The sequence below is a fragment of the Lygodium microphyllum genome, chromosome 19, assembly GCF_053477565.2.
Source record: "Lygodium microphyllum isolate KBCC chromosome 19, Lygodium_microphyllum_v1.1.10, whole genome shotgun sequence".
Classification (NCBI taxonomy): Eukaryota; Viridiplantae; Streptophyta; class Polypodiopsida; order Schizaeales; family Lygodiaceae; genus Lygodium; species Lygodium microphyllum.
This window is the reverse complement of record NC_141153.1, coordinates 63443679-63457602: the sequence shown is the minus strand read 5'-3', so window position 1 is coordinate 63457602 and position 13924 is coordinate 63443679. Positions and strand designations below refer to the sequence as shown.

The 13924-nt window shown below is 40.8% G+C and overlaps 1 protein-coding gene across 5 annotated transcripts; it reads right to left on the bottom strand.

Annotated features, from left to right (window-relative positions):
- Positions 1-8392: 8392 nt before the first annotated feature.
- On the bottom strand, positions 8393-11542 carry LOC148019953 (uncharacterized). 5 transcript variants are annotated; one of them, XM_087700159.1, is made up of 5 exons: positions 11438-11542; positions 10541-11148; positions 9529-10378; positions 9299-9445; positions 8393-9206 (listed from the first exon to the last, which is right to left on the bottom strand). In XM_087700159.1, exons 2-5 carry the CDS (start codon positions 10625-10627, stop codon positions 8590-8592), a joined length of 1701 nt encoding a protein of 566 aa, XP_087556285.1. In that variant the 5' UTR covers positions 10628-11148; positions 11438-11542; the 3' UTR covers positions 8393-8589. The 5 variants fall into 5 exon arrangements, with proteins under 5 accessions (XP_087556285.1, XP_087556284.1, XP_087556286.1 ...); XM_087700158.1 differs by lacking the exon at positions 11438-11542 and adding an exon at positions 11236-11425; XM_087700160.1 differs by lacking the exon at positions 11438-11542 and adding an exon at positions 11239-11425.
- Positions 11543-13924: the final 2382 nt, after the last annotated feature.

Genomic DNA, 13924 nt, shown 5'->3' with positions numbered 1-13924 from the left:
AAGGGCACGATACCCCTTGCTTCCTTGGGAAACTTGTCACCCTAGGACTTCACTACACAATAAAACCATATATTAACTAGATCCTAAGTGTGGGGGAATGCACCAAGCCTATTGGAGCTCAACCCATCTCCCAATTACACATGCATAAGCACAAGTACTACAGAGTAAGGTAAACACACCTCTAGGGAGAGCACATTGATTTGCAAGTTGTTGAAGACTCATGGTTACTTAAGAATCCATTAACAATTCGACAATATCAGTGGCCAGTCATCCTCTATAACAACACTACATCCATAGTCTTCTTCTACCTCCTTGAGTATCGTTAGAAACCCTCATAGATGAATACCACTAACTAGAAGGACATATCAGCACAACAATACCCAACATTAAGTTTTACACTATTGTGTGCCATGGGATTAGGAGGAGATAAAATCTTAACCCTTGCCTTGTAATGGAGCAAGCATACAAAGGAGTGGAAACATCCTCACCCGATGTGTAATAAATTTTTTGATTATGTGACATGTAGTATTTATCTTTTTAAGGATGTTGTCAATATAAAGTTAAGGGCGAGGGGCTCACTCCCATGCAAGTTATAACTACGATTATTTTTACAAGTTGAGTTGGCCTCACGTGAACACCAAATGCATGCAATGTGTGGGTGGCCAAGGGGCCACGTGTGGGTTGGATAACCAAGAAGGGTAGGAAACCCTAGAACTATTGTATAAAAAGGATGAGAAGTAATGCAAAAGGTTATTCATGTGTGTGCAAATTGGTGGTCTTCATACTTGTGCTTATCTTTTCGTGCAAGTGAGAGTGAAGATGAGGGAGAGGGTGTGTGAGGGCAAGGAACGTCGTGTGAAAATCTACTATATTATTTTCTTCTCTTCATTCCATTCTCTTGATGTATCATATGTGATAGTGAGAGTGTATGAAGTAGAGAGAGTGAGGGAGCAAGGAATGTGACAATGGAAGTTTTCTCTACATCTCTTCATTTCCTTGAGCTATCCTTGTTGATTCATTCAAGTGCATGAACAACGAGAGCAAGGAGACTAGCAAGCAAGCATATGCATGGACTGTGGAGCACAACTCACCAACCAAGCCATGATGATATGGTAGGTATTGGTAAATTTGTTCAGTATGTTTGTGCATGCATATGAGTAGGCTAGGTGAGAGGTAACAATGTACTTCATGCATTGAAACCCTTGAATTAGTAAGGGCATGTCCAAGCTCTCGATGTTGGGCTTGTGAGTGCAACAGTATATGGTATTGAAAATTTAGCTATAACAACTATGATAAGAAGAAAGAAAGAACAATGATTATGTGTAAAGGCCTTGGTCATTATTGAAGGTTCACGATATTAAGCTTGTTTTTTTTAGCAATTTTGTAATTCATGAATGATCAACTTATAGAACATTCTGTTGTATAACTACAACTCATTTTAGCAATGGAGAAACTTAAAAGAATATATATCATATTATAATTTCTAGCCTACATTTACTATATATGTTGTTTGCACATCTTATATATTATAACATATTTTGATTTAGGTTCGAACTCATGAACTAGGTGTATTGCCCATCCCTTTTGCCTACGAGTTCCCATTTGAAGACAAGGTGAGGCCTCTACTTTTAAGCCTCTAATCATGCTTACCCTGGAGATTCTAAGGTAGTTGATTGCTAATATCTTCTTTAGCATTCCTATTGAGAATTTATTTCACCAGTTCTTCTTCAATGTCAAATAACCAAGGGATAGGAGTTTCTTCAAGAAAGAGGTCCCTAGCAATGGCCGCTTTAATGTTTGTCTTTAGGAAATCCAAAAGCAAAGTCTAAATATCTCTATCTATGCTTCAATCTTTCTTTATATTGTCAATGAAAGTCTTTTAGGTCTCTATAGCTTAACTAGTTCCACTTGGATCTGTCCCTTTGATAAAGGGATAGGAGTTTCTTCAAGAAAGTGGTCCCTAGTGATGGCCGCTTTAATGTTTGTCTTTAGGAAATCCAAAAGTAGTGTCTAAATATCTCTATCTATGCTTCAATCTTTCTTTATATTGTCAATGAAAGTCTTTTAGGTCTCTATAGCTTAACTAGTTCCACTTGGATCTGTCTCTTTGATAATTGGTTGCCTAGTGTGGACTCGAGTCATTCTAGGTAAGGCAAGATACTCAAGGAACTTTCTCCAGGTTTCAAAGGCCTTTCTGAGCTTAAGAGCGGTATAAGCTTAAAGTATGTCTTGTTAGGAATCGTCTGGAGTGCTAGGGTAACAAGTATGAGTGGTTTGCCTACTCGAGGAGGTCTAGGGGGTCAACATGTTACCCTCAAGGTATTCAATTGGTGACTTGCAAGAAGGGTTGAGACTCCTTCCTTGTAAGGAAAGGAGTAGAAGGAAGGTTCTTATGGCTATGGCTCAACTGGCGATTTTCTACATGTTAAGCTCAGGTGGATGACTACATTTTGTCAAAAAGTTCAACTTCCCTAAACTCAAGGCATTCCAACACTTGGTTGTGAGATAACGATCCTCCTTGGGTATGCACACAAGTAGTACTAGGGTTGATTACTTGATCTTAAGAGATGGCAATAGCAAGAGATGCAACCGCTAAAGTTATTCTAGTTAGTAATACCTCAAAGGTGGATATTTATATGCAAAAGCGTCTCTCAAAAGGGTGTGTGGCTTTAGCTCTATCTTGTGCAAATGTGCATATGTCAATGGTGATGCACTATCAAGGTATTGAATACCTTTACTGTTTCCTTTGAAGGATTGCATTGAAAGGACAAGGTTTCTCGTATGAGTGCTCCTCTAGCCAAGGCTTATATGATTTTTAAAGTTACCGTAGACTTAAAAGACAAGCTCAAGGTGAAGTTTGTTGGTTCCAAAGTAGGAATAACAGTGCACATGCGAGGTGACTCCATGCTCACACAAGTGCTAAAATGTCATGCTAAGCTTAAAAATGGAGTTAGAATTAAGTATGGTGAGCTAAGTAGTGTCAATATATCATCCTCTTCCAGTACTTAGGTTATGATGAAGCCACTTAAAAGTACAGACAAGTGTCGGCATCAACTAGAGACAAAGCAATGGCTTTGGAAGCAACTTATGTGGTTTACTTGAGCCACATGCAAAATCTAGTTGTAAAGGGTACATGAGATGGGATTCGACCCTAGTGTTGAATACATCAAGGCTTCTCTTTGGAAGTTGAAAGAACTATTGAAGAGGATTATGCAATCAAACATGATCCTTAAACACCTTTATAGTCGAAAGACACATTGGATTGCCAATTCTAGCTTCCAAGTGCTTCTAAATGCATAAAGCGATACCCAAACACACACTCCAAATATTCATTGTTGCAATATCTCAAGCTTAATTGTTTTACATTATAAGCTTTTGGAGAGCAAGGGGATGCAAGCATAGTGCCCTAACTCCTCTATAATGAGCAATTTGATTGAGAGGGACCAAGTCCTACACCAAGGATGATCCAAATGGATGAAATGGTTGTCCAAACCACAAAATTGACATATTCCAAGTAACTGCAAAGTGTTGCAATGTGAGTTTTAAAAGGCTTTTGAAGGTAGAAAATGGTCGAGTAGCAAGCTCTTTATGCCTAAACAAGGTGGTTTATAAGTGACAAGCTTTTGAAGGTACAACATGGTCAAGTAGCAAGCTCTTTATGCCTAAACAAGGTGGTTTACAATGTGCAATTATAAGTGACAAGCTTTATAAATGTTCTAAAACAAAGACATACATTTGAGGTGAGAAAATTTGAGGCTTTAGGCATCCAATACCTTGAGATAACACATTTGTTCCTTTTTTGAGGTTTTCTACCAAGAGCTAGCAAGGCACAAAGCTTCCAAGTTGTCAATGACTAGTCAAGCCATTTTAGGAGTCAATCCAAGTGTTCTTCCTACTCATCCAAGATAGAACTCGTTAATGAACTAGGTCTAAAAAGAAAGCTTTACCTATCTCCTTAAGAACAAAACAAATTTTGTTGCCTTATCAAGCAATTTGCTTTATTACAATGTGTTGGCCCCTTCACATTTCAATAAGCAAGTTAAGGTCAAAGTGAGTGCATGCTAAGATGGAAAGAGCTCATAGACTAATTCACTTTATTAGAGTGTGAGACACCACAACTACAATCGCCTAACTCTACATCCTACATAATGACTATAGAATATGATATATATCAACTATTTTGTAACAGCATCCAAAAAACATTTGCATAGTAGAAAGAGTTTGGGGCAAGTCGTAAGCGTAACTATTTTCTTTCTATCCTCCATTTTTGCATCAAGCCCTACAAAAAACTTACGCTTGATACAAATAAAGCTTGTGCCGACGTCCTTAAGTTCAACACTAAAGCAGGCCTATTATTCTTTACAAGGAAGCCTCCAAATCAAGTTAAAGTAGTTACTTGGTTGAACACAATGCCTAAAGGGCATGGCACTGTGGACCAAATTTATTATGGAGGTAGGGGGTTCTTTGAAGGGATCTTTAACAAGTGGGAAGCAATGCAAAAGTTGCAAAAGCAAGGCGTGTATTTCTTGGTTGCTTAGTCGAACACAATGCCTAAAGGGCATGGCACTGTAGACCAAATTTATTATGGAGGTAGGGGGTTCTTAGTAGGGATCTTTAACAAGTGGGAAGCAACGCAAAAGTCACAAAAGCAATGCGTGTACTTCTGGGGACTTGATTCGGTCTGTCACCACATGGCATGCAAAAGGTCTGAGTTGACCCTTGTATATACCACTGTTGGCTCATCCCTTTTGAAACAAGATTTCTCCTATGGGATATAGAACAACAAAAGCCCCACTTCATTGACATTAGTGTTCCCTATGTTGGAGAGCCCCGCCTCAAAGCTCAATCAACTAGAGTAAGTTTGCGAGGTCAAGCTATCAATGCAACCAACAAGATAATTACTTTGAAGAGTGCCCATCTCTAAAAGAAGACAATGTTGAGCCTGCAACGGATTAACTAGGTCATCGACTACTACTGTGGCTAAGGGGAACAACAAGGACGATGAATGGCAACTGGTTTGCAATAGAAGGACCAAACCTCAAGCAAGGAAGCAAAAGCAGGAATTGCCAACACCACAAATCAAAATCTTCATTTTATCAACAAAGTTGTTCCAAGCATCTAACTCCTCCCCATGAATTTTGGCAACTTGCCATGAGGAATCAATTTCGTGGAATATCATGTCCAAATCACCCACAACTGAGCTCCTTCCTGCTTTCAAAAGCTCGTGCCACAGCTCATTTCGCTCCCTTACAATATTTGGTCCATAGATGTTGATGATGTCTAGTTGCTCTTTGTTCTAGGATACACTCACCACCAAAACCCTGCCGCTTGGGGAATTGTACTTCAAAGAGGGCGCTTTCTCAGTCTTCACTAGTGGCATAGCTTGTCTCACCCCTTGTAACGCCTTCATAGAAGCAAGTGTACTCTCCACGAGAGAGCAAACCACACCACTTCTAACATGCAATTTGTGTTCTTGAATTAAAATCACATCTAGGTTCCATTAGCAAACCCATTTCCAAAAGACCCCCTTCATGGCTGCACCATTCAAACCCTCGACATTAAAACTTGCCATCTTAATGCTGTGCAGGCTCATCACCAGAGAGGTTTTAAGTTTTCTGTTCTATCAAAACCTTTCTCACCCTTCTCTCAGTTTGCATGGTCTCTGAACTATCAAACCCTTTCTCACCCAATTATGGTCCTTCCATTTGATGCCGTGAGGATCAGAAGCCATATGAATTTTAGCATCCAAGCCTCGATCTCCTTGTTCCAAATGCTCCAATGGGACTCTGCTAATATTAGCAAATGCATTAAAATGCATTAGCCCTCCCCTGTGGTATTGCAGCCCTGGACTGATTGTACACTTCCTTGGGGGGTGATTGGTTGCTTCAAATTGTGGAGCTGATGGAGCTGAGGTGGATTCTAGCACCCTGCTCTATGCTCATCTGCCAGTCCATCTAGTACTGAGACATTTTGAGCCGCAGAGATTCCAAGGTCAACATAAGTGGCTGGTGGCATCCCATTTCGCTAATGGAGGTCATCTACAAAATCTTCACAAAGGCTTGTGGCCTGCAGGATGGGAGCAATCATACAAAGATGTATAAATGCATCAGTATCGATTTATTAAACACAGGAGCTTATTGGTGGATTACGTACAAATGTCTTGATGGCTTCCGAGTGGGCCTCTATTTAGGGGCAGAAATTTGTCCTTCTGCAGGTTGATGCTGAGAAAGCTTTTGACAAGGTTGGCTGGGAGTACTTGAGAAAGGTAATGTTACAAATGGGGTTTCATCAAAGGGTAGCCAACCTGCCCTATGTTCTCTCTGAAGGGGGCAAGCTTTCATTTCAGTCAATGTAACTCTTACTGAGCCTATTCAGATTGGGAGTGGTGTTAGACAGGGGTGCCCATTAAGTCCCCTTCTGTTTGCTATAGCAACACATCTGATGTTCTGTTTGATTGACAATATGGTGCAAGGGGAGAACCTCTCAGGGATTAGCTACCATGGCAAGCATTTGGTGGGACAAGGATTTGTCAATGACTTGATGATGCTGCAAGCTAGCAAGAAAAACCTAGAAAATGCAATGGACGCCTTGGGGTGGTATGTGAAAGCAACGGGGTTCAAGATCAACATACAAAAATCATGTCTGATCAGCTTGACTGAAGATGACTTGATGAACTTGAGCTGGAAAGGGAAGGCTAGTAGAGGCACAATATTCATATATTTGGGCTTTCCGATGGAGCACCAAGTTACTGATCAAGGGAATGTTCATTGGATTCTGGATAGGATTGAGAACTTTAATGAAGTGTCAACTATAAGAGGTGAGGTGGAGAGTTGGAAATCCACAGCCTAGCCACTCTATGTGAAGCTCAAGATACTGAAGACTTTTATCTACCCTGCCATCAGCTTACCCTTAATCCAGTAACAAATCCCTTCAAAAAGCTTGGGATGCAATGATAGGAAATATCTTATGGTGTAAATATGGCAGGAGCGGATACAATCCCCCTATCGGATTAGATCATCTGAAGTTTGGGAAGAGGGAAGGAGGATTGTGGTTACTAGATTGGGGTGACGAGGCAGATTTCATAAGAGCCAAGTTGGTAAGTTTCAGGAGCAAAAAGCCCCCGGTCAAATCTGTGGCCAAAATCTCTATCATTGCCACAAAAAGTGGTGTTTAAGCTGGGGGCCACCCAAGCTTTGGTTCATGCCATGGCTCAAGGTATTATGCTATACTTGTTGAGTTCCTAGAAAAGAATGCTATTAAATGGTTTCGTGTCCGTCCTTACCCAAAACTGTAGATCCTAAACCTGAATCACCAGCAGCGAAAATCGTCTTAACATCAGATGGTGCATCTTAATGATTTCCATCCTACTAACCCACCTAAACTATGTTTAACTAGAACTATTCACACTACTAGATTGTTTGCCATACACAAATTTTCACCCTGACATGTGAACATTATGTGCATGCAGGCAAGCCACTGATCACCAGATGAGCACAATCCAAACAATTGGAGATGAGCAGCACAACATAATAGAAGACCTGAAAGATTAAACCCGTCACACAGATGTGTGATATAGCTGAAGGTTTGCGACAGACAGAAGATTTGTCCAGCAAGCAGCACAACATGAGATGGAAGGCCTGAAAGAATAAGCAAGCTCATCATACAGATGTGTGATAGGGCTGAATGTTTGTAATTGACAGAGGATCTGTCCACTCAGCTGGCAAACTCTGGGTACCTTTAGTGTGGCCAGCTGACAGGAAACTAGCCAATATAGCCGATCAGTAGCAAGAAAAGAGTGGACTCTGTATTCATCAAAGTGTCAACTGAGCACGCAAACCATGCATAGTGTCCAAGGCCCATAAACCACATTCTGAGCAAATCCTCAAATGCACATTCAGACAAGTTAACTCTATCCCTTTCCATCCAGGCATGCTATAGGCACACAACTGACCACTAAAAAACTACCAAATGGCAGAGCCATTGGTTTCAAAGAGGCACTCCTTTAAAGGAGCCAACTGAGCACAGAAACCATGTGTAGTGTCAAAAGCCCATGAGCCACATTCTGAGCAAATTCACAAATGCACATCCAGACAAGTGAATTCTATCCCTATCCATCCAGGCATTCTATAGGTGCACACAATTGACCACTAAAAAACTACCAAGTGGTGGAGCCATTGGTTCTGCCAATTCAAAATCAAAGAGGCACTCTTTTCAAGGTGCCAAACATGTTAACGTTACATATTTCCACATTTAAGTTAATGTAGCAAGTTTACACATTAACAATCAATCTGAACCCTCCACAAAGGAAGGAACCAAACTGTTTTTCAGTCAAGCATCCTAGCTTCCAGCAAAGAAACATATCAACTTAACCACTCAAAGCTAACCACAAAACTACAGCAATTAAACTTGTTTGCAATAAGAAAAGCACCATCACTAGATTCTTTCCAGTCATGCCATCCTTATAATGGCTGGATAGTCTGTAATATCAGAATGTCATTCTACTATAGATTAGATGACTCACATCGAGAGCAGTCTGGGATCAAGCATAGACACTCCAAATGAACCTGCAAGTTCTGGTCAAGGTTTCTCTTATTCTAGAAGAGAGCTCTTATAATTATAACCATGCAATTTATCATTCTCACCAACATGCTCTCCAACCGAATAATTGTGCTTATGATGGTTGCGTTCATGATGACCATAGAAGTGCTGCTGACCTTGCTGTTTGTGTGCCCTGGCTGACCGAGAAGGATCAGAGCCCGACCCAAACTGCCTCTCAGTAGCCTTACCATATGATCTCTTATGGGGCGTCACGGCCTCAGCTCCTGTCCTAGCTCTAGCACCAGAAGATTTACCAGCACGTGGAGCTGTTCCTAATGCAGCCCTTGCAACACTGTCAACAGCTGCGGCCCTTGCTGGCACTGCCTTGATGGGGTTCTTGTTTAAGAAGGTTAACTGAGGAGTTAGGCTTGTGACATATTTTTTCAACTGTTCTTCCCCCACATTGGTAAAGACTGGGTTTCCAAGGAGGTTTAAGGCCAGTAAAGATTTGTAATTGGCAGCAATTTGACCAACAGCCCTTAGGGTCGCCAACTTGTTGAAGCTAAGATCCAGTACAGCCAGCTTTAGCAGTCTGTGAAGGCCTTCAACCTCAGCAATCTTGTTTTCAACCAAGTACAGTTCTTTGATAAGAGAACAATTAGCCAATCCTAGAAACACACACCCAGCATTTGCATGTTAAGTATGTACATATCCATCCCATTTCCACTCATACATGGCCCAAATGTAAATGAAAACTCACCAGGCCCTACTCTGGAGATGCGATTGTGAGACATATTTAACACCCGCAATCTAGTCAGTTCTCTGAGGCCTTCAATGCTGGAAATCCTGTTCCTTGAAAGGTCCAATGAATGAAGACTTTGAGGAAGGCATCCTGGTGGAACTCGGGCTACAAAAACATCGAGGTAACAAATTAAGTTCAGAAGCAGAGAAGAGTCTAGTAAACATATGATACTTCACACCTTAACCAACCTATTTGATTTGCAGAAAGGTTCAGTATCTTCAGACACTTGAACATTCCCAAAGCAGGCACTTGACGTAATCCAGTGCCACTAAAATCAGCAAATTTCGGGAATGTACTGGTTGATTGACTTGATGGTGGCCAAGACATTTCTGCAACTTGATGTTGATGAACCATATTCTCAGATATTTCAGTTTCCTGGTGAACCATGTCATCATCATCAACCAGGTGAAGATTATTGATCCACTCCTCCACATGACAATGAGAATCCTTGTGGCAACCTGTGTTAGTACTGTATGAGTACTTCCCTTGAAGATCCTTAACCAGCCGTCTGCCTTCCTCCACCAAAAATCCTTTACAGTCATTGCTGCTACCAGACACTGTCTCATCTGGACTGACATAAACTTCTTCAGCACCATGTGAAAATGCAAATGCTGGAGCAGAGGAATCTCTAATTAGCTGGGGAGCCTTGACCAGCTGTCCGTCTTCCTGCACCAAAAATCCTTTACATTCATTGCTGCTACCAGACACTGTCTCATCTGCACTGGCAGAAACTTCTTCAACACCATGTGAAAATGCAAATGCTGGATCAGAGGAATCTCCAATTTGCTTGGGAGCTTCTACATCAACAGTGTCATTGCACTGTAATGTTGATCTTTGTTCCCTATACATGCCACCAAGTACCATATCCATCATCTGCAACTTTTCACAATAACCATGCGACCCCTCACTAGACTGATCTTTGATTTCATTGAAAATTGGAAGATTTCCCATGACAACAATTTCCAAGCATTCTGTAGTCGCTTGAAATGCTGCATTATCATCAGTTAAATATTTTGATGCCTGAATGTCATCTTTAACCTGTAAGAAACAGACAACATGGACTTTATAACGTCAGAGAAGCCATGTGCACATAAGCCACACAATTGAGGACAAATCGTGAGAATATAAATTTTTCCACAAATAAAGGTCAGCCAAAACCCATACATACAGTGAATCAAATTCAACTGGATGTAAGCATACCTTCAGTTTCACCATCTCTGAGGATGTCAAGACCTTTGCAGCTTTCACTTTCCGACGAAAAACAGATAGGCCAAAGAGTCCTCCCATTATGATAATCCCACAGATATAATGTTGGAACTTTCTAGTAGTCCTAAAAAACTTTTCAGCAGTCCTAAAACCAGAAGTATGAATTGGCTCACAGCAAGGTCAGAACTATGTCTTTCTTGATTTCAGGTCAACTAGCATAAGCTTGACCGAAAGCATCCGATGTAACAATGGCACCACCAAGTACAACAACTTGTGTATCTGGTTAGGTCTGACCTAACTGCTATGCCACAGGTTTAACGAAAAAGGCTACATCGATAATATGTTTGCTTGTTCAGATCACCAGTAAGAAAGCAAACTTAGCCGTAATCCAGAAAACGCCCCTGGCGCATGCGGCAAAACCTCCAGATTGACGATTCTGTTTCCTGGGTGGTAGAGCAGAACTGCATATGACAACCTGCTTCTTTATGACATACTGCAGGGGAGGAGATTTCCGGAGACCTCCTTTGCACCTTACTGGTGCTGGAACCACGGGCGGCTACGGAGGCGGCCAGAGTGAACCAAATGATCAGACAGAAAGCAACCTGCGCCACACAACACTACAATGTCAGGTGTCAGGGTACCCTCAGAAACCTAGGACAGCAGAAAACCAATGATGGAAAGGTTCACACGACAAGCTTCAAGGCGCGTGCTTTGCTTCAAGGCCCACGGGGAATTTTCTCAACGAAAGGTCGCGACTGTTAGGGATTTGAGTGTGATGTCCTTCGGGCATCGCAGGAAACCCAAGATAAACAGCGACGAAGACACATAATGATTGTCGGCCGGGGGCGGGGGAGGGAGGGAGAGAGAGAGAGAGAGAGAGAGAGAGAGAACCTGATGTATATGAGGACGGCAGGCTCAATAAGGCTTTCGTTATGATGATGCAGACCTAATCGTTTATATACCCTATGCATATACAGAGAGGGGGGGGAGTCGACAATTATAAACCTAGGTGTCCAAATAGAGCGAGAGGGAGGGGGGGCGAAGTCGGCCACGACGACCAGGGGCGCATTCCTCCTTTCAGGTGCCAACTCAGGGGACATTGCATCACTAGAGTCCTGCCCACTCAAGGTCCCCTAACCCTTGTGCCAACGACCTTAAGGACTTGCTCGTTTACGCGAGCTCTGTACAGTGCATGCGAACGGCTGTGTTCCAATTCCAAGAACACACCAATCATTCTCTACCTCACTTGTATGGGAGTTCTTGGCACTTTAAAATATATCGCATTACCAAATAAAAAAAAAACTAGGTTGCCACATGTAACCAGTGTTCTCACCAAAAACATTTTTTTATAGCAAACACAAAAACCTCTGACTCGAAATTATTGAGGGATTTTTAAACCAAATTACATGTATTTCTCCATTTTATAACTCAAAATCTTGTAAAAGATAGGTTTTTTACTTTTCTTGTTTAAATTTTAAATGTTTTTTTATAATTTTGCAATTCATCTTACATTAAATATTAATTTTTCATGAATATTGTGTGTAGCTGAGTGTAGGTAGTGTTCACAAAAAAAAATTTGATAACATAAGCAAAAACCTTTAACTCAAATTTTCAAAGAAAATTCAATCATATGTATTTGTCATTTCTATAATTATATTTTTTCTAGAGTTCGAGAGTTTTAAACCTTATACTTTATATTGTAAAGGTAATTTGCAAAATTTTCCAATTCATTCTACATTAAACATCAATTTTTCATGAACACTAAGTGTGGGTTTTTTTTTTCTTTTGATAGGTGCTTGTTGTTTGAGTAATTTGGACAAGTGTGTTTTTCATGAGAACAGTAATATGGGTTAAGCAAAATAAAATGTCTCTTTTCAACCATGCACTAGACCAACAACACACAAGTTTCTGGAGCTAATTGGATTTTGTTATAAACTTATCGTCTAGCTTAAGACATGTTGATTAAGAACACCTTGCAAAACATAAATTTGAAAGCCTTCTCTCTCTCTCTCTCTCTCTCTCTCTCTCTCTCTCTCTCTCTCTCTCTCTCTCTCTCTCTCTCTCTCTCTCTCTCTCTCTCTCTCTCTCTCTCTCTCTCTCTCTCTCTCTCGTTGGATGTGGCAATAAAAGCAGAGGCAAGAGCAATGAGCATGGAGGTGTTATATGCACACAACCTCTTGTGCTCATTTTGCCTTGATAATTCAAGGTTTAGTATTCTCAACATTCTTTTCTCTTTTTTTCTCTCCCCCTTCTCTACGTGTTCAATATCTACGGTTAGTACATGCATATGCTTCAGCATCACTACACTCTGATATGGTATTAGAGTAGGTTTAGGATAATCAAGCATTGACATGCTAGACATTCAAACAAGCTACAATTTACAGCATTGACAAACTAAATAAACAAGGGCAATGCTAATACAACTACTCGGAAGACCATTGATAATACAACCTAGTGATGTGCCCATGCAAGATGATGAGGATAACACAATGTCTTTAAACATAATTTAAATATCTTATATATATTAAGGTCGGGCGGTCTTAACGCCCTACTCTATAGCATCAATCATGAACTCAACAACTTTAACTTTCCATTGAAAAAGGCAAGCAAATCCTCCATTGTCTTAGTTAGGGCAAGCCCAATGAAAATGAGTGGGTTAGGAGTTCTTAGATGGCATGGCGGGGATTTAGAAATTAGTTAGTTGCATCCTTGTAATTATTTGATGATATTGCCTCATGCTTGCTTTAACATGTACTTCATGGCCAAGTGGGAATAAGAACAGAAACGCTACATTTTCCAATGTGATATCTAGGCAGGGTGTGAGATTCTTGCAGGCAAGCTGTCCATCCTTAATGCCGTTGTTCTTTCAATGAGACGGTTATTATTCCGTAATATGATGCATGCAAACTCGTGCTGATCGGCTCTTTGCAATGCCTATCGTCGGCTTGGCTTGACAACATTTTCAAGCAAACTGTTACATCTTTCATTCTTGTGGTCTGCTTGGAGCATTGGGTCGAATGGAGAGCTTTCATGATGGAGCTCTATAATCTTTTCGATGTATTGCTTGTTGAGGATGCAAAGCCTTGTCCTTGGATGTGGATATTCTACTATAGCCATGTACTTTTGAATCAATGGATTATATAGCATGTTGAAAGCAAATACATCCACAATATCAGATATAGTCAAGTCAATTCTACTAGATGGCTACGAAAGCGATCCATCATTCCAAGAGACTAGAGGGTTATCGAGAATAGATCGACTGTCCAAGGTTTCCTTCACAATCACTTTTGTCGTTTTACAGACTGAGATTGATGTATCAATGATACTCAATAGTTAAAGATATAACAGCTTTGCATTGAGAATTCGTTTTGTGTGGTC